At 51.5% G+C, this 20276-nt stretch overlaps 6 protein-coding genes across 6 annotated transcripts; 3 read left to right on the top strand and 3 right to left on the bottom strand.

Moving 5' to 3' along the window:
- Nucleotides 1–68: 68 nt before the first annotated feature.
- Nucleotides 69–1056, top strand: LAESUDRAFT_755661 (Yip1-domain-containing protein; the record flags this gene model as incomplete). The annotated part of the gene is made up of 4 exons (XM_040912049.1): nt 69–360; nt 416–561; nt 631–812; nt 867–1056. 4 exons carry the CDS (start codon nt 69–71, stop codon nt 1054–1056), a joined length of 810 nt encoding a protein of 269 aa, XP_040768780.1.
- Nucleotides 738–12603, bottom strand: LAESUDRAFT_741340 (uncharacterized protein). Its single transcript, XM_040911135.1, has 23 exons — nt 12201–12603; nt 11975–12151; nt 11698–11916; nt 11411–11646; nt 10767–11356; nt 10557–10716; nt 10280–10501; nt 9948–10221; nt 9620–9891; nt 9380–9553; nt 9134–9326; nt 8961–9078; nt 8705–8928; nt 8275–8655; nt 8020–8221; nt 7830–7966; nt 7659–7780; nt 7387–7605; nt 4689–7337; nt 4294–4637; nt 2651–4243; nt 867–2601; nt 738–812 (listed from the first exon to the last, which is right to left on the bottom strand). Exons 1-22 carry the CDS (start codon nt 12355–12357, stop codon nt 1194–1196), a joined length of 10071 nt encoding a protein of 3356 aa, XP_040768781.1. The 5' UTR covers nt 12358–12603; the 3' UTR covers nt 738–812; nt 867–1193.
- Nucleotides 12604–12730: 127 nt separating this feature from the next.
- LAESUDRAFT_721462 (uncharacterized protein) lies at nt 12731–14149 on the bottom strand. Its single transcript, XM_040908016.1, has 5 exons — nt 14023–14149; nt 13731–13971; nt 13112–13664; nt 13016–13051; nt 12731–12963 (listed from the first exon to the last, which is right to left on the bottom strand). Exons 1-3 carry the CDS (start codon nt 14062–14064, stop codon nt 13177–13179), a joined length of 771 nt encoding a protein of 256 aa, XP_040768782.1. The 5' UTR covers nt 14065–14149; the 3' UTR covers nt 12731–12963; nt 13016–13051; nt 13112–13176.
- LAESUDRAFT_644223 (uncharacterized protein) lies at nt 12784–12990 on the top strand (the record flags this gene model as incomplete). The annotated part of the gene is made up of 1 exon (XM_040903844.1): nt 12784–12990. One exon carries the CDS (start codon nt 12784–12786, stop codon nt 12988–12990), a length of 207 nt encoding a protein of 68 aa, XP_040768783.1.
- Nucleotides 14150–14316: 167 nt separating the features above from the next.
- On the top strand, nt 14317–18020 carry LAESUDRAFT_755664 (uncharacterized protein; the record flags this gene model as incomplete). The annotated part of the gene is made up of 8 exons (XM_040912050.1): nt 14317–15755; nt 15820–16541; nt 16593–16688; nt 16742–17006; nt 17060–17222; nt 17274–17435; nt 17496–17802; nt 17860–18020. The coding sequence occupies 8 exons, from the start codon at nt 14317–14319 to the stop codon at nt 18018–18020; spliced, it is 3315 nt and encodes a 1104-aa protein (XP_040768784.1).
- A 249-nt stretch (nt 18021–18269) lies between these two features.
- Nucleotides 18270–19657, bottom strand: LAESUDRAFT_632381 (DNA repair protein rad10; the record flags this gene model as incomplete). Its single annotated transcript, XM_040903416.1, has 7 exons — nt 18270–18770; nt 18824–18995; nt 19053–19093; nt 19149–19184; nt 19241–19340; nt 19392–19495; nt 19553–19657. Coding segments are annotated over 7 exons (1059 nt in total), but the record flags the coding sequence as incomplete, so codon positions are not given.
- Nucleotides 19658–20276: the final 619 nt, after the last annotated feature.

Consider the following 20276-nt stretch of genomic DNA (forward strand, 5'->3'; position numbering starts at 1 on the left):
GTACTACGCTCTCCACATCCTCCTCCTCAACCATCGCGATTGCTCTCAGAACTGCAGTAAATAATCGAATGTGGCAGGACAACCACAGCAACTCCTACGGCGCATCCACGTCTCAGAACAACTACTATGCGGGCGCACCACCAGCGCAAGGCGTGCCCCTTCAGTTCTATACACCCAGCCCCGTTAGCAGTACTTTCTACGACGGCTCGCGCTCCAGTCTCGAGGGGAATGTCGGCGCACAGGGCTCCATGCTACAGCAGGGGATCCCTCCAGGGTATGGCGGAAACATGCAACCAGTCGGACCTTGGTGGACTGCGTTTGGAACAGGCGGATTCGAGGGAGAGCCACCATTGCTGGAAGGTACGCATCTGCCGCATTCTCGATGCTAAGACGCGTAACATGTGGGAGTACACAGAGCTTGGCATAAACTTCTTTCACATTCGCGCGAAGTCGCTCGCTGTGCTCAATCCGCTTGGCAGTGTGGATGAGCGAATCATGGATGATGCGGACCTGGCAGGTCCGCTACTATTCTTCCTCTGTTTTGGCACATTCTTGCTCTTTGTGAGTGGACATTGTTTGATGACCTATATAAAGGGATGTGATGGAAGACTCGATCTAACTTAATCCTAGTCCGGAAAACCTCAGTTCGGCTACATCTATGGCGTCGGCTTGTTAGGCTCGGCGTCCATTTATACCCTGCTGAATCTGATGTCTGAGAAAGGCATCGATGCGTATCGAGTAGTCTCTGTGCTAGGATATTGTCTACTGCCGATGGTTGGGGTTGGCGCGTTGAGTGTCATGGTTACCCTCGAGTACGTCTGAATGTTCCCTTCAATCACCAGAAGACTGACGACGATGATTAACAGCGGTTCTCTGGGCTACATCTTGTCAACTCTCTCTATCCTCTGGTGCACATATGCAGCATCAGGAATATTTGTTGCAGTGCTGCGCATGTCGGACCAGCGATTCTTGGTAGCATATCCCGTCGGACTCCTGTATGGCTGCTTCGCATTGCTCAGTGTATTCAATGTCGGCGGGACAGGTTCATCGAAGTAATTCACAAGCTTTCGCCGCATCATGTGCAAGAGTATGTATTACAAAAAACTACACTATCACTAGACTAGTGGTATTGACTAATTTACTGGGGAATATGAGGCTGCCAGATGCTTTATTCGTCAATAATCGTATATACACTAGGAAGGGGAATCGGTGAGTTGATGGGAACTGAGCTGTTTGCTGTACAGATTCAATAGCGCCTTCATGATCTCCTCCGTCGGCATCGTCGCGTACTCATGCACGTATTGCGGGAGGGAGTCTTCGAGGCTGAACCCTGCCTTCTTCATGAAGAACGGATGCATGACATCTGGAGTAGCCTCTCCCAACTGTCTCATCGTGAGTCGCTCTATGTGTCGTGAGCGAGGCTCGTACACCAGTCCAAGAGTTTTGCTGGAAGCAGGGGCTGCCGCGGCCGCGGCGACATCAGATGCGCCGTTTGTCGACCCCGGAGAACTCAACCTGGATGACGTCGCGGGGCTCGTGGGCGTCCTTGATGGCAAAGCCGGAGGCTCCTCAAGGTCAAGCCCATGCGTGATAAGACTGGACATGGCATGTCGATGCAATCTAGGCCGTCCCACCTCGCGCAAGCTTGCAATCGTTTCCTCGGGTTCCTTGTCAGTGCGCAAGGAAACCGACTCATTTCCCCGCTTACGAGGGGTCGAGGTCTGAGGTACCAGCGCGTTACCAACAGCCCGCACAGTCTCGGAAGCTTGCACCTGCTCCATTTCCCTGGCGAACGCCTTGCGCAGAGATGTCAACCAAGCGTATAGCGCCATGTTCAGGGTGATGTATATGTCCTCTGCGTCTTTCTTGCCTCCTTCCCTGGTCGTAAACCTACTGGTGAAGTCATAGCGAAGCGTTCGCCTTTGCTCCTGCATGAATTCGTCGCTCTGCATGCGAATGTCCATGGACGGCAGGCCGAAGATAGTTGCCTCCGGAGCGTCTTTCACCAAAATCTTCAGCCACTGTCGGCTCCCCTCCATGCGTTCCTTTGCCAGCAACGCATGATTCAACTGACTGATCCTCGACGTAGTGATGGAAGAGAAGGACAGATGAAGGTCGCGGCGAGCAGGCAAGGCATGAGACTCGACAAGGCGGTCAAGGCGAGCATGAACGTCGCGCCCGATGAACCGCGCTAGCTCTGGGTCACGCATAGAACGAGGGAACACTACCAATTGTAAGAAGGCGAGCCTGAGACTCATCCGTTGCCCTATTGCGTAGGTCATCTCAGGCTCTTCCTTGAAGCGATTCCGGGTAGTTTTGATCATCGCATTTGCAACTGTGGATAGCGGATTGTCAGGCTTAGGAGCATTGATCAACCTGAAAGCCCTGGATTCTCGACTAGCTCCCTCCCTCTGGTTCTCGAGAGTCGCCTTGAACTTGTCAGCATACGAAAACAACTTCGGTATTGTACCAACGTTCATGACAACTGTGACCTCTGATCCTGAGACGGTGAAGGCCAAGTCGACATGGCGATCCTCCGTTGGCACATCGGAATGTGTCTTGGACCAATCGTCGAATATCTTTACTTCAATGGGTTCCGCCCTTTGACATATTTTAGAATCGGACGGTTGGATAAAGTGTAGGCACTTACCGGTACTGTATGAGTTTCTGATACTCGCTCTCAAGTTCTACGTAGAACACCCCGGTGGTCAGCGTCAAATCCAGCATCCGGCCTCCTGCAAGGACCCCCGTGCTATTCTCGCTTTCACGGATCGTTTGGAACCGGAAATCGGGCACTGCAGCCTGTCCAGAAACATTGCCGGTTGCCAAGATGTCGAGTTGGGCAATAGACAAGGTCAGCTCAGATAAGGCATCGCTGAGACACGTGCGGACGAGCATGTCATGGATAGTGAGCTTCAGGGAACTAATGGACTGCCCCAGGTCAGCATCCAGCTCAATGGAACGGAAATGGAGAAGCACTGCCACCGTCAGCTCTTGAGACGACGATGACGTGCGGGCAGTTTCTACGCTCTTCGAATTATTCTTAGCGAATGCCGCGTTCTGCCCATTAATGACCGGAATGCGGTCGAGCCAGACAGCCTTGAAGCATAGAACATCTTGAAGTCGAGAGAACCGGATTCCACCTGAGAATTGAGTATCGACAACAACAGAGATTGAACTCATGGTGCGCTTGGCGGCAGACTCCGTCTTTGCGAAAGTCACGTTGAAGGCGAGGTTGCGCGCATCTAGACGTACGCAATCCTCACTGAGAAATCCATGTTTAAGGCCGATCGTCAAGCCACCGACAGTCCCACTGAAGGTGACCCGACGAAAGTTTGGCGAAATGTTTATAACAAAGCCACCGCTGTCCCAATGCAAACCGGCCACGACATTCACGTCCGGCTGGCAAGTGAGTTCCAGTTTTGACTGGTCTATGCGCAAGCTGAGACTGATCTTCAGGCCTGTGACGACATCGGAAGCTTCCTTCGCTATGTTGTCCGCTGGCAAAGAGTGTAGAGCATCCTGCACGCGCACAGGCGCTGGCTGAAACTCACCCCGGCTACTTTGCCGCAGACGGGTCTCCACATGAGCAACGAGCTCCGTTATGAATGGGAGTAATGTAGGCTTTAGCGTGTTGTGGCTGGAGTGGATAGTGGCCTTGAACATCAAGATGGAAGGCTCCACGGTCTGCTTCGTGGCGATCAGCCTCTTCAAAGGCGTTGTCGCATTATATTCTCCCCATACAGTCACAACGGGCAGGTCGAAGATTTCCACTCCAAGTTCGATCGGCAATTCAACGAGGGAGTCTTCTAGCGCAGATGAGGTCTTACGCTTCATTGAACTCTGATGACGAGAATGCGTGCTATGCATGCGAATCCTTCCGCTGGCGAATGTCAAGGAAAGAAGGACATTGGCAGTGGGAAGAGAAGTACGCGCGTGCTCGGAAGATGGTCTCGGACCGCGGATTCCAAGATCCATGTTGGCCGCAGATCGAGATATGTTACTCTTCAGACGATCCATCCGGTCCTTTCCTTCGCGATAGACGTCTATCAGAGAGAAAATGTAGTCCGGAATCATGGAGTCAAGATCCAGGATGAAGCCGCTGACATCCGCTGCGACGTAAACTCTACGTGAACCATTCGAGCGTTCGGAATGAATGTTAGCGGTCATTTCGGGATATAGCAGTCTGTTTCGTGTCTGATGATTATCCCCAGAGAAATCAGCATCAGCGGATTGCCTGAATCTGTGCAACCGTCAAAATAAGTCCTGAAAGATGTGAACGGGAGCACTCACCGAGGTACAAACTGGAAGCAGAATCCCTTCATGATGGCCTGGCCAGTGTCTCCATGTTCTGTACCAAACGATAAAGACTTGATCGATAATAAAAACGCGCGAACGGTGGAGAAGTCGCCTGAGGTTCCCGATCGAGGCATTTGAAGGTCCGTGATAGCAGCCAAGGGGAAGGCTACGCCGATATTCCGGATGGTTAAGAGTATTGTGGATCGATCAAGCCAGGAGAATTCCGTACGGTGCTGCTCCCCGATCTTGACATCGAGTGAACGCATAATACCTTTGGTTTTCTCCTTAAACTGAGCTAACTCGTTGGCACGATCTTCTTGATATGCAAGGACTTCCGCCTTTGATGACCCTTAGTAGGCATTCAAATGAGCAGACGGCACGATACATACCTGCAACTCATCGATAAAATCGCTCAGTTCACCGATGGATGTGGGTTGCATGACAGCATGGGCTTTGATAATGGCAACTTCAAGGCGTTCATTCGAGGATTGACTACTACCACGCTTCATATCGGCCTCGAAGTCGATTGTGACGAATGCTGATCGATGTCCCTTGTCCGAAGATACGCGATAACTCGAAAGAGAAGCTAACGACAGTGCCAGATCCGACAGTTTCACTTGCCAAGCCAGGCTCGCCACGTCGTCTATGCCACCTCCAATATTATCACATTCCAATAACACAACTGACGAGTGTCCCTGGACACCAACCCGAAAACCTTTCATCCTGAAGGATGCGTGAAGTTTCATATGCCTCCGTTCCTCGATAAGTTGAGAGGTATCAGCGGGGTTCCCTTGATGTGTCTCTCCCACCAGATGCATGAAGTCGTTATAATCCTGACCAGATTTCTGCCCGAGAGAAATGAGAGTATCCAAATCCGACGGCTCGACCATGATTTGGACAAAATCGACTAATGATACGAGCCGAATGGCTTCATCGCCGTAGTTGCCCGTCACAGAGACCCTCGGTAATTGAAGTTCGACACGTGCCTTATACAGCGCACGTCCTTTAGCATGGTTATCCTGAGTGGTGACAGCAACAGTATGCGGTCCCATCTGAATACCGAACGTACGGTTCTTCTTTCGGTGTGCATCAAGGGACGATGTGACGTAGAGTAGTGTTCTTTGGATGTCCCAAGATAACCATACGCCCAGCATGACCTGGAGAGTCACGCGTACAGTAGTAGTCGATAGATGCAAATGGATATCTGGAAGAGACTGTTGGTTGACATTTGCGACATGAGGAGACGCGTCTTGTCTCTCCTCATGAAGCTCCGAGAGCAGGTCCTGGAATGCGCTGTACATACCGGGCAGATAGTCGGCCCTCCACTCTTGAAGAAAACAATACAGACGCAGTGCGCTTCGTGGGACGTCGAGATGCACAGTTTCTGAACCGCAGACAGCTCGTATCTTCGGGTCGGTGCTGTGTTCCTGAGAGAATAAAACATTCATCTTGCCTTTTTCGATCATGAAGAAAGCAAGAGTACTCTGCTGGACAGGTTGACTCAAATCTGTTGAGCACAACCGAAGGATACTCTCGTCAACAGTGAGGAAGTGACTCATCGAACACTGTGACTCTAGAAGCTTGACAGGAAGTTTGGCGAGTATCATGGAAGCCCATTGTAAGTTGGAGATGCTGAATATTACAACCAACTTGTCTGCCGCGGCCTTGAAGGTCAAGGACTCTATGGAGAGAGCTACATCGGCGTTCACGTTTGAACCGTTTGTCCCTATACGCGGAGCCTTGGAGGCAACCTGTCCGTTCGCACGCGGCATGCAAAGAGCGGGGCTGTATGACTTGGCTATCCGAATGGTCAGTTGGAGGAATTGTACTAATTGAGGCATTATAGTGAAGGAGATGTGCCCTAGGTCCACAGACAGCGTAAGCTGGAGGCAGTCGAAGCGTGTTCGTTCTCGGGGAAGCAGATTCGCATACGTCTTTCCGGTATTGGGAGATGTTGGATGGAAAACTGTGACATGCCATCGAACTGCAACAACGATGGGGCCCATGTTGAAGGTGGTCCGAAGATCTTGATTCGTATGGTGGATCGTCAAAAGGATTCGTTCCCAGTGCAGGACCACCGCTTTGATTCGGCGACTGTCTTGGGCAATGTGAATCTCCGGAGATGTACCGGAGCCGTGGAAGAGTTCTTGCATGAACCGTTCTTCCTTGAGCTCAAGTACGTCCTCGTCGAGGCTATGGCTGAGATCCTGGCTTTCCAATGATAAGATGATCTCGAAGAGCGTAATTTTGGAATGCGGGTTCGTTTCAATGTTGTCAACAACTCCACGCTCCGATGCCTCCAGATATCGAAGACAGTTACGGATGTAAACGAGGAACTTAAAACAGCTGCTATTCCGCAATTGATCAGGTCGGCCCTTCTGGACGAGATACGAAGGCTGAAAAGTTGATAAAGGGTCCACAACCACCCTCTGTCGAGCGAATCGTAAGACCTGAAGGATTGTTTGCTGATCCAACACGGAGAAATGAGCATAATGACACTTCCAAGCGTTATCCAGCTCCATGACAGTTTGAAGAACGATGGAGCTGGTAGCCAATACGGCTTCTGGGGTTGCATGGTCTACATTGATGATAAAGTCGCCTAGGAAGATCGAGACCGTTTCCCCGACTGTCCCGCGGCTAGCATTAAGCATGATATCCCACGAGGGATTCTGAATCCTCGACGATCTCCGAGTAGAGAATGGTTGTTGTTCAGTCCACATCTTAACGGAGAGTTCCTGCAGTGATACGTCAAATGTCGAAGCGGAATATTCCTGCCCGCCGGGCTGGAAGCATTTCAAGAGGAAGTGTAGATCGCTCAAGGACAATGCAGCAATAGTGCTGATGTTCATTTGTTGTTCATCCTCTAACTTGCCTCTTCGCTTTGCACTGAACCCGACGGCTTGAACAGAGCTAATATGGATGGAAGTTAAGTGTAAATCGAGCACAGTTATCTCAGTCGCTTTCTCAGGCGACTCAGCTGCAGCAGACCGTATGTATTTTGCCAGAATTACGTCGAACCTAAGTTCCGGGGTCAATCGCTGTCAATCATGTAAGAGAACATCAATATTGATTAACTATGATGCGCACCTTCTGTCGAATGTCAGCGAGGAATTGTTCTACCGCCAGCACAAGCAGAGGATTGAACCAGAGCACGATCTCTCTCTTGCTATGGACCCGAATGACAGTAGACGCTGCCGCAGATTCGTTATGTGCATGAAGTTGGGCGCTACGAATGGGCCTTGATACGTTGTGCATGTCATTATGTAAATTGGGCCGCGATTTGCATTGATCACGCGGAAGAACATTCTGACCAAAGATCATTGACAAATCCGTGATATAGAAAGGTTCGCATGACTTACTCTTATGACGACAAATGGAGAAGTGTCCCATATGTACGGCCGTGATAAGTGAGACGCTTCGTAATGCGTGGTCAGATCCTTGTATCGCGACACGGCAGACCTCACGCGGTCCTGCGATGCAGCTATTCTCATAGTCAGCTCAGCGCTTCACGACGTGTTCTGTCAACTCACAGCCGGACGTTTCTGACTCCTCGCTATCCCATCCTCTGTGATCGGACGAGTCTCCTTCATCCGATTCGTCACTGCTCGTCATATCTTCCTCATCACTCGGCGCTTTGGCCCAAGACGTGCCTGACGGGCGTGCGTTTCTGCAAATCAAGAATCAGGATCCGCCATTCTGACCAGACAAAAACGGCCTTACACCACACGAGCGTCACGGTCCGCTTCTGTCGACCATTCGTCGCCTTCTGATTCTGACTGTAGCCCGATGGGAACGGCTGGTCGAAGACTAGATCGTATCGGCGAGGTCAAATTGAAAGCCGTTGCAGCAGTTCTTTGCCTCCTGAAACGCTTCGGAATACGTAGCTGTGGCAAATAGAGATCGCTGTCGAGCAGGCCACGTCCTATGGAAGAACGCTCAACAGATCAGACAACAACACCGCATATAGCTTCTTACCTGGGAGTAATTCGTCGTACTGTGCGGGAGTTTGTCGTGCAGAATAGAAGCAGCTCGCTCGACTAGTCAGCTTGTCTTGTGCAGCAACGTATTCAGTCTGCGCGCGCGCGCGATCTTGCCAGCCAGTCGGAGCGGAATAGATATCCACATTTGCATCGATGTCAAGACGAGACGCTTCATACCATTTGCGGGACATCCGCGACGTGACTAAGATCTTACATGTCGCAATAGGTAGCCGCACACTTATCACCTTGCGATATGACTTCCCAGCCAGGTCATTGCTGTCGAGTCTCAAACCATCCGGGATGAACAATTCGATGGCAGCACCTGGAGCGAGCCACACGACGTTAATGGAATCCAGTCTGAGCTTTAAAAAGGTGACTAAGTGACTAGTTAGCCTGGGACGCAAAGTTAATGAAGAGAAACAAACCATCAGGATCCACAGGCACTTCGAATTCCTTCGCTGGGGCATTGAGAGGATCCGAAAAATTCAGGCCAAAGGAAGAACCGACTGCAGATAGCAAAGCAGTTTGATACGTTGAGAGGACCCCTTTGATATTGCCCATGTGGACCTCCCACATGCAGACGTATGTCGATGTATGCGGTTTGGGACCAAACAATCTATTTGCGGTGATGTCGAGGCCTGACAATGCTCTGAGTATGAGGAATGACCAGATGAGAATCACTCACCGTCAAGGATGATGATATCATCCGAGGGTGAGGCATTCAGACAACGATAGAAGGATGCGTACGAGCAGCACTCCTCGAAACGACCAAACAGATTGTTGGCGTTCAGAGACATATCTTACGCCGGATGAATGAGCTTGGGTACAATACGAGGTAATTGGTTTGTTCGCACCCATGTAGTAATCATTCGTGCGAAGCTGCAGCTGGACTTCCGGTACTTTTACCAGCAAACATGTCCCCAAGTGCCCAGAATCTGCGATTCTATCTTGACCTGCACTATGCACCTCATAGCCCGGGAGCCCGGCAGGCAGAGCGATTAGACCTCGATCCACCATGACACCAAGTTCAACTTCCATGGAGTTCGACTGATAGAGATTATTGACCGTTCCATTATTATTCTAGGACCAAGCTGACGTACCTTTCCTGGCCTGTACTGTAGATCAATCGGATCGCCAACCGGCTGACCTTTCCTGCGCTTCTCCAGATACTCGGACAGGGTAGAGAAGTGTGTGAAGATCCCGAAGTAATTGTCACGTAAGATCATGAAATGCCGTATGGTCCAACCGAATGCCTTGTAGACGACATCACGGGCCTCAAATCGCGCGACGATTAGCCTCGTCCAGCCGAGCAACAGATTAAAACATGTCAAGAAACATACCCGAATATCCAGTTTCAACTGATCTATATTCTCGTCAGAGACCTCCGCATGATATCGATATGAGCCGTTGATGGTGAGGACGCCTACACGCCCTACATCGCTCCGATCAGGAGTAGGATAGATTGAGTTCGTATTCCACCGCGGTAGCGTGAGAGCGACAGCCACGTCGGGTACTTCAATCCAAAATGACACAGTCGTGGCCTCGGGTCTATACTGTGATAATGGGATGCGGATGGCGTTGACGAGGTGCGTCCCTCGCAAGGTGACTAGTGCTGCGGGTATGGCTGTTAGGATAATGCCGCAACTGCGGATGCAAGAAAAGAAATACCATTATCTTCCTTAATGAGCGGTTTGTCGATGATATTATGATCATTAACGTATGTATTGATTTCGTAGTGATGCAGGTCCAGTTCTACAGCGTAAATCATTGGAGTGAAACGATAGTATGGAGTTGGCGGCCCCGTGCTCCAATCTTTCCCTAAATCGGTGAACATGTTGATGTGATCTCTGAGCAGGAACAGTTGCGTCTGGCGGAGAGAGATTGCAAATGTCCACTCTCGTTCGCCATTCCATTTGAGAGGTGAAGGCATTTGACATCGTACCTAGCGATCGGCGCCCCGTTAATATTAGTTAATGTGCAATAACAGAAGCGTAACCTACACGGCAGGATTCAGCCGTCAGCAAACGCATGTCATTGAGGCTCGACGTTACTGCTACGGTGTCCAGGTGTACCTCTAGGATAGGCTGATATCCATGGAGACCGGCCACCATGGGCATGATGTAAGTGATTGTGGAGCTATCCCCTGCTTTGAGATGAATTGAGGCAGCTTCTCGCTTCCGCGGTCGATTAGGCACGTCCACTTTGCCACCCCATTGCCAGTCCTGCCCACTCATATGAGGAGTCCAACTCAAGATCTGGGTAAATGACGCAACTGACCTTGGAGGCCTCCCGGAAGGGGATATGTAATGTGGTACCATCTTGCAATTCCACGAATATCTTCAACCCAGTCCACATGCGAGCATCGCCCGGTTTAAGATGTGCCGTTGGCTCGACATCGTGAAATGGAGGCGGAAAGAAACAGTGCTGTAAAATGACCCTGTGACGTGCATCAATAAATGTCTATGAGCCCATGAAAGTGCTGCCCACCTTTGACGATCCGCCCAAGGCCCATAGCGCAGAAATCCACCTCGCACCATGATATCAATACCCCACTCTGGAGGGAGATCTCCATTGCCGATGTCAAACGGATCAGCGCCACCGAAATCTGCTTGTGGATGAGGCGGCTCGAACGGCACGATGCCCACGACGTCAACGTAATAGAGTACCTCTACCTCTGGTGCCTCAAGTATCTTGCGCTCAATAGCATATTCGAAGGTGGAGAAATCAATGCCAAGAGGCGTCTCGTCTTCCAGATCTTTATGGTTCTTGCGCCAGCCCCAAGTGGGCGGATGCGGAACAGGGACGTTCGTGTACCCAAAGAAGGCTCGCAGGCGAGAGCGAGAAGTCAACGCCACTGACCAGAGCTTGAGGCGGTCCCACAACTTCTCGAATGCCAGATAGGAGAGGTATGAATATTGCCTCAGGTAAGGATTATGAGATTTCTTGATTTGATCATGCACTTTCTCTCCCACATCGTTCATGTGCTCTTGATAGTCCATGTTCTCGACGTAACAAGCAGAAGCATTGCGTAATTTGACATTTAGCAGCTGCTTATATAAATCGAACTTAGACCTTGGCTGAGAGAGATCGTCAACGTCGCAGCACGGCTGGGTAGCCAGCTATAAACTGACCTGAACAATCCCGTACGTACAATCAGCCTTTCCGAATTCTATGACAAGAAGACTGGGTATTGATGCATTGCCACAGATGATGGCACCTTTCGTAGCTTCAATGCCGATAGGAAGGAGGTTTTTTGGATCAAAGTTGGGCAGTTGTGTCTTGATCCAATTTATGGCATACTTCACGAATCCCGGGGACTTCCGATACATTGGCGACACGACAGACAAAGATGGACGAAGACTAGTGGCTATTTAGAGCATTAGGAGGCTCTCATATTCGGTTGACGACCGCGACTCACAATTGTGACGAACGGACGTCCTGCTGAGTAACTTTCTGAGGGCTTCCCGCGCGTCTATAGCATTTCCAGCGGCAGTCGGGGTAGGGGCTGGCGTAGATGGCATACTTCCCTCTTTACGAGCGACGATGTTGTCATATGCAGCGGTTCTGTTGTAGATATACCATTCAAGGCCTTGCAGCGACACATGTATGCGGCATGATAGCGGGACATGCTCTTTGTCTGCGGCAGACAAGTGCTCGGCATAAATAAAGGATTGTAACAAGTGACAGAGCCTCACGGTTCGCATCCTCCCCAACAACCCGTGCATGGCTGAGGTCCTCCTCCTCCACAGGTTGGCGGATCCAGTATCGCCAGCTAATTTGTCCTTTGACGACTCTGATAGTCTGATTGCTAGAATGATAACGGAGGTCCTTGAAGGCTATCCTGCCCATGAGGACGGAGAAGTGTATGGAGCCTTGACAATTGTTCAGGGAAATCAGTACAAGCAGATCTCAGGTACATACCGATGCTAATCCATACACTGGACTCGTCCTGATTCCATAAGGCGAGACGGACGATGAGGCTCAGGATGAGTGCGACAAGGCGGTTCCAGAAGAACAGGTATAGTATGAGCGCAACGACAACACATATTGCCACTACCAGGAGGACTACGTTGAGCATGTTGCAGTTCAATGAAAATAGAGCTTATAAACGGAGATTCTCAGGCAGATTTCGCAAGTCTTGACATGAATAATGCGTTAGGGACGCCGTAGTGGTCAAGGTGCGCGAACCAGATGAGTGAAACGTAGGCACCCAGGGCGATGACAACAGAGTCACTGAAAACCGAAAACGCTGCAAGTAGCCACGGCCGTGGTATGTTGAGCGCGCCCTGGCGCGATAGAAAGCGAGGCGAGGCGAGGAGCTGGCAGCTACAATGGAGGCTACTTGAAGCAGAACTTAGAAGCGAGCAGGCGAGTAGCGCGCACGAAATCACATGACCGACGCTAGACGTGTTGAGCGCTCGTTCAAGTTCGTGGTGTGAACGCACGTCGCAGACATCCTCGACTCCTAAGCACAGGCTACTTTGTTCTCTTCTGGTGATCCGAAATGAAACCAAAATCATCTCCCGCCATGACTCCTCTCCAGAGACTGGCAATGCACTCAACGAGCACCTGCGCATCCCAAGCCTCCGCGTATGGCAAATGCATACTTGCGACATACACGGACGTGAAGAAGGATGCGTGTAAGGAGGAGTTTTCAAAGTTTGGCGCGTGTCTCCGAGAAGCGGTATGTATCAGACTGCGTGTTGCGTGAATGAATACCTGAAGAACAGCGGTAGATGAAACGCAAATGGTGATATAGAGAATGTAGCTAGGTCCGTCTCAGAAAGCACTCAGGATTGCAGGATGCAGGACATTGAGCACATTGACCGAAGATTCCAATCCAACCCAATCATTATCCATAGGTACAAAAGTTAAATAACATGACAGGTCACAAACATCATGGACCATCCTCAATACTCAGTGCTCCGGGAACAGCCTGTCTCGTATCGGCAACCTGCTCATCTTCTCCGCCCTCGTCTCTCTGTGTCTGTCCTGCGGCCTCTCCCTCGCGACCGTGCTCAATCACACCCTGGCCCATTCTGACAAGTTCTTGCAACCTGCTCGACAGTCGCCACGGAGTAGTATTCGGTAGCGGTAGGACCTCTTCGAGTGATCTTTCACGAGGTGCTGGAGGCGGTGGAGGGTTGCGGAGACGGTCTATGACCAAGGGGAAACGGAGGTCGATGATGTACGGCGAGTCGGTCTTGAGCGTCTCTTCCGAGGACCGGTGTGTGGCTGTGATGGGCGTCGGTAGGAGGGGGTCTGGGGTATTAGATGGCATATCGGCTGCAAGTGACGTCTCATATGCAATGACTGTAAGGAGCATCTGCAGGAATATGATGAGGAAGTCCAAGGAGAGCAAATGGAGTTTCGATGGCAAATGGGCTGATCCAGCAAGTGTGGCGAAGGATCGTCAATAACAATTGACGTTTATGAACGCATGCTACGTACACATTCCAACAAAGTCAAGGATGATAGACCTCCCTTGCGCCGCGCCCTCTTTTGCATGGTCCCATAAGGCTCCGAGATTGAACAGCACTGAAAGGAGAAACCAGACGCGGAGCGATCGGCTGGGGTCCAGAGAGCGCGGTCTCGAGAACTGCCACTGAGTGGTAACACGGGCAACATAGAGCCATATCGAAGGCGAGAGTAAAAAGGACAGTGTGTGCAGCTGGTAGAGCAAGGAGGCCAGCTGGTGCCGGACGGTGAGAACAGGCTGCAACTATGTCGGAGATGCACGTACGGAGTGTATGACGTGCTTTCGCTGGCCATCATAGCTATGCATGACATTTATGTCCAATGCAATTCTTTTCCTCCAGTCAAAGCAGAGGGGCCGTCGCGCACGCTGATGTCGCTGAGGTCGCTATCCCACACCTCAGCATCAAGTCGTGATCGAAACGAGTATACCTGGGCGTCTCCCGTCGTCGCGTGGCGCGGTCCCCGGGGTCCCAGAACGCGCCTTTGTGAGCATCACGTGCGCACCACCTCCTTTCAGCGCCTATTATCCCAACGTGTTTGCACAGACCCTCCCCGCATTATGCCCAGAGAACGGAAAGTACCATCCCCGCGCAAGTCCCTAGGTGGCAGTCAAGGCTCGCTCCTCGACTTCTTCCCGCGACGAGCTTCTCAATCGCTACCTTCGTCGTCGCAACCAGGACCATCGCAGGTCAGAAGCCCAACGAAGGCTGCGGGTCCAAGCGCGTCAAGCAGGCCCAGGAAGAAGGCGAATACTCCTGCACGCCCCGCGCAGGAGGTCATAGTTATCTCGACCTCGTCGGACGCGACTCATATCACCATCTCCTCAGACTCCCCATCCCACATCTCCATCTCTAGCGACAGCAGTGTCCCTCGTGCACGCGCACCTATGCAGCTCAGCAGGCGAAGCGGCCCAGGCGCTGCACCTGCTCCTCGCCTCACTCTGAAACCGCACGAACATCTAGTCACGAGCACACCTGCTAAAACTACATATCTGCCCGCATCCCTGCCTCCGTTGCCTCCAATGTCTCAACTGCGCAACCGTAGCCACTCTGTTGTCAAGTCGAGACCATCTCCTAAAAGAGTTTTCGAGCTGGAGGATGATTCTGATGAGGGGAAGCCCCTAGAGCACTACCGTGTTCCCAGAAAGGTGCCGACTTCCTCGAAGGAGTTTTTCTCTCCAAAGAAGACTTCGAAGGCTTCGGCGCGAAAGAGGGCACTTGCTCCCAGAGACAATGTTCTGGTCTCAACGGCTAAAGGCGACATTGCTCGATCTGGCAGAAAACCGACACCGACGAAGCGCGCTCGTCTCGACGACCATGTTGTGTACACGTTGAGTTCTGGCAACGAGGCGGATATGGAAGAACTGATTCCTAGCAGTCAGTCTGACGAACAAGAGTTGAGCATTGCCAAGATTGTGAAGAAGAATCCTGCCGAAGTGAAGGAGAGCATTGACAAGTGGAGGAAAGAGACGTGTGTGGGTGCGTCAGATCCAGAGTGTGCCCCGTTGAAAAGCGAGTCACTTGAACATGGCGGAGACTCTAAGCATGATATTGACATGGCTATGGATGTCGATGTCTCACAAGTAGATGATTCTGCTCTTGCCGGCAGGGAAAATCTCTCACTGCAGTCAGAGGCGGAAGTCAGCGCACAACTTTTCACACCGGTCGATTCTCCAGACGGTCGCGCTGCACTTTCAACTGCTATTTCTTTGCCTGCCTCACCAGCTCGGAAGCTCAGGTCTGACAGCCCGCTGTTCACTGCTCCCCTGACCCCCCCACGAAGCAGCCAGCCTCCTTCATTGCCTCCTACCCCTGCTGCCCTGGATGCAGATTCCAAGGCTGCAAAAATCATTGCCGAGATCAGAGCCAACGCCTATAAGGCTGTTACTTCCAGCCCGGAGGAGGCGCTGCGCGAACTTAGCGAGCTGAGTGATAGCAGCGACGAGTCCGACGACGACATCATGGCTATGCTGAACAAAGACAAAGACAACAGCAAAACGTACGCCCTTTTCAAACTCCTTTGTCCGTTGTGCATCGATCTTATCGACGATTCCTCAATTTAGCAGCGCATCTGTTCCGTCTGAATCGACCCTATCCGATCTGGACGGCTCTTGCGATTCCGAGGCCGAGTCCGAGCCCAGATATAATATGCGCCGTCGTGACCCTAGCAGCAATGAAGATTCAAAGCTTCCGTCATTATATGCGACTTTCACAGAAGAGAAGCGCAAGCCGCGACGGAAGTCCGATCCACTCGATGCGCTGCTCAAGGAAAAGAATCAGGCTGACAAGCACGGCAGGGGGATAAACGCGTTGCGCGCTGCTGAGGCTGCTCTGGCTTCTTCGTCTCGAACGAAGGAGACCGTCAAGTTCGAATCTGATGATGAAGATCCATTTATTTCGCCTCGTGCGCATGAGAAAGTGGCGCATGTTCCCATCGAGGAGTCGCCAGGGCTGGAACACAAGTCTCACGAAGGCGACGGCTATGAATCCACAAGTGAGGACGAGCAGCTACAAGAGGGTGAATATGAGAGGATTCTGGGAGAGGAAGGTGGAAAGGCGGTCGGTGATATCCTGGCGAAGGATCGCAGGCTGAAGATGACGGCCAAGCAGAAGAAGAACCAGAAGAAAGGGCGCATTCTTGGAGTGCCGTTCTGGGACACGCATTTGCCCGATGACGGCGATGAGGCGATGGAGGCCGACTCCATTCCTCCGCTGCCGTTTGACCAGGTAGAGGCCAGTGAACATCCTTTCCTTAGCTCGCTCTTTCAGGCTGTACATGGCAACGGTAAGGGTTTGTGGATGGTATGAAGACAGCTGCTAATGCGATATGTGCTAGACGTCGAGCTCTTGCTTAGCCTGCTTGTTCCACATTTCTTAGTGTGTCTAGAGCAGCCGCATTTGCAACGCATTGTCCCATGGCTATTCCTCCTGGGTAAGCTTATGACCATCGTCTTCTTCTTATCTAACACCATCATGCTTCGTCAGTCACATCGTCTGGTGATTCGCCCTACAGCGAATCGGCATACAATAGTCTGTTGCAGATCGCTGCTTCGGTGCCTATAGCATTGGCCACTTCTGTTTCGCTGTCATTCTCCATCATACTCGACACTTTGATACGTCTGGGCGCCAGTGAGAGTGTCATCAAGGCAATGGATTGGAGTTCGGAGGCACGCCCATTATCACAAATCGATGGACAATGCAGAGTGGCCCTTGTTCATCGTCTGCTCGACCTTGTTGCTACATTCGCTCAGTCAGTTTTCGTGTCTCCCTACCTCACAAAGTTTCTGACATCGGTATGTCTAGGCGTAGCGCTCTGCTAGTTAACGATGTCCCGGATATCATGTGGTCCCTCCTCCTTGTGGGATTAGACCCGGTGACCAGTCCTGAGTTGAGCAGAGAGATCATGGTCGTGGTTGAGTCTGTCGGGCGAAGTATTCCATCTGGAGACCATGTTCCCTTCTCTGTCGTATGTCGACCAAATTACTATTTTGAAATCTTTAATGAACCAACGTCACAGGAGGCTGTCGCTTGCTGCAAGATCGTGCGATCCGCAAAGACCTTCACTCCGATGAACCAAGCGCATCTGCTCTCCCATCTCATAGGTGGTTGTCCGCAGACAAATCGGATGGCGCGAATTATTGCCCGTTGTTTCCTCCTTGATGAAGAGCCGCCGTCAACGGTATGTAGGCCATGTGCTGCTTTTCGGACGATTCGTTCAGCTCTTACGTGAACTCGCCAGGAAACGTACTGCAAGTACCCCTCTTTACTGCCCATCGTCTCTTTATTATCTCCTCCGTCTGGCTCCGAGGCCATCTTCGACATCCAAGGAAATGCGGATAATGACGATTACTACGAGGATCTCGTGTGCTATCTCGATATTCTCGGCAAGGCATTGACGGACATAGAGGGATACATTTTGCTTGAAAAGCAGCAACGCAGTGAGCAGGATAGCCCCGTTAAGGATAGGGGCTCGCCAACGAAAGAGAGGCCTGCGACGCCATTAGAACAGATCAGAATATCACTAGACAGCCTGCATGGCAAAATTGGTACGTTTTTTCCCCGCTCAGATTGAAAGACTTCTTCATGCCTCTTGTTGCCTGTAGTGGACACTCGCGCCGCTCATCTGGACCGTTCACGCGCGAAGGCCGCATTGCAGCGTCTATCTTTCCGTGTGCATTACCAGCGCATGGCGGCCCTCCGCTCTGGCCCTGGTACTGGCAAGCCACGAAACCTGCATGGCTATTTCGGACAGCCTAGAAACTAGAGTATCTGGTATCTGCCAACTATTGTCTCCACTTATGATGGCCGGATTTGTCTATCGTTATTCTATGATTTCCTCTCCAGCACTTTACGTGATTATACCATGCTGCTGCCGATTGCACGAGCCTAGTGTACCAAGAGTATTGTATCCTGTATGATAGCAGACATTTTCCTCTTTCCTACCGCCCTCTGTAACCGAATAAGCTCATGGGGTCTCGTGAAGGAAGAGAGGCTCGCCGAAGCTGCCATCCACTCTCCTCTTCTTACTTGTCTCAATCTCAGCAGGCTCTTCCAGATCGTACTCGTTCAAATCGAGCTCGATGTCCCAGATGGGGCTTGATGGCCGTTTCTTGTGCGCCCCATTATCAGTTGCGGAAGTACCAGGTTGTGCGGGAACGGAAGATATGGGCGAAGAATCGGGGCGGAGGTCTGCCCTCGGTGACGTTGATGGCGACTCATTGAGTTCGAGCTCGATGTCCCAGACTGGACTTGGTGCTCTTGGAGCTCGAGGAGTGACGGTGCTTCCGCTAACTACTGCTTCTTCTGTGTCGGTTGCTCGTTCCTTGCCCTTGCCCTTATCCTTCACTGCCGGTTCTGCTCGTGTTGGCTGTGTGAAGGAGGAAGGAAGAGTAGTGGTTGCCTTGTTCAGGAAGGGCTTCCCGAATGCATCCTGCATCCTGCTGACTTTCACTTGGCCAAAGCCGGGAAGGTTCTGCAGCTGTTCCGAGGTAGCTCCCGCGATACCTGCGAAACTCTGTGCTACCCGCCATAAGAAAGGTTATACATAGCATGACAATGACTACGTACGCCGAACGTGGCGCGTAATGTCTCCACGTCTGTCTTGTTGACTCTACTTATGGTCGTGAGGGTGTTTCGCAGTACGGAGTGATAGTCCTTATCTACACGCTCTTTGATTAGGTCGGGAGGCTTGTGCTCGAATTGTTTATACGTTGACAGGTAATACCCTGCTTCTTCGGCACTGTGAAATACGAGTTAGCAATATAGTCTGTGAAGACACTTGCTTGACAGCGCCCACCTCCAAGCTACCATGATAGTTATATTGTTGATGAGGCAAACCTGACGTCGAGCACAGTCAGCCGAGTAGAAGACTTATAGCGAGCAATGATATCACCTTCGTCAGCTCTCGAATGGGGTCCTGATGTTCGCTCTACAGAAGCTCGATTCAATGACTGATCCCTAAATCAGAGAATCAGGTCTACGTACAACATCGCACATGAGCAACAAGACTCTCAAGTCGTACGAATGCCCGAGACGCTCTATCCTTTGATGAATGTACTCAGGATGTAGTCGATGATACCGCAAGCTGAGTTCCCCGGTCAGCTCGGGCAATATGCAGTGCGCCTGAACCGCTGACCTGAGAAACAGGACGCCAGTCGCCCGTCCCACCTGATAGTCAGCGAGAATATCTCCGAACTCTTTGCCCACGTTCTTGACACATTCCAGGATAGGATTCCCTCGCTGTGGGGTTACGATCAGTGCCAATGGGTGCGAACTTCACGCTACATGCGGAGATACCTGGCATGGGTTTACTATGATGTTGTTGCCGGTACCTGGCTGGACGACTGGCGGCTTTGGTGCACCCGAGGTAGTATTATGACTCGAACTAGCGCCAGCTTGGGCCGCGATGGCAGACATGGCATTACTCTGGTGAGTGTCACCGAACGAGAGGCTCGTGGCCGCCCGGCGCAGATCGCTGATGTCGATCGCATGCCACTCTCTCCGAGTCAAGCGCCCGTAGTGGTCTTGCTTCCTACTCGTTTATTGCGCACTGCCTGGATTCATGCCAGGTATCAAACTTAGCGGCGCGGGTAACGGGTGGGAAGTAAAAGGCGCGTATTCATCCGTACGGGCCGTGAATAGAGCTTCCGTGACCCACGTATTCTTATCATTTATGTACATTCGAGCCAATTTACATGAATCTGACAGTTCCTCCTTAACATCTCGCTTACCAACATGCACGAGTTATTTTTTCTCTGGGCCCAGGAGTCGAAGCAGAGAGCTGAATGTGCATCATAGTACTAACTGCCATCCGGCGGCGGTGAGCAGTTAGCACCTCGTAACTCTGTTTCGCGCTTTCTCCTCTGCTAGTATATGCTTCCCACAAAGAATATTGGCAGCCTTGTTCAGGATGGGCTTTCCAAATGCGTCCTGCATTCAGCTTCGTTTCACTATCATTTGGCCGAACGCAGGGGGTGCGTAGATGGCCCGCTCCGCGTCAATTGCCAACAGCATTCTCAGA

This window comes from Laetiporus sulphureus (genome assembly GCF_001632365.1).
Source record: "Laetiporus sulphureus 93-53 unplaced genomic scaffold LAESUscaffold_4, whole genome shotgun sequence".
NCBI lineage: Eukaryota > Fungi > Basidiomycota > Agaricomycetes > Polyporales > Laetiporaceae > Laetiporus > Laetiporus sulphureus.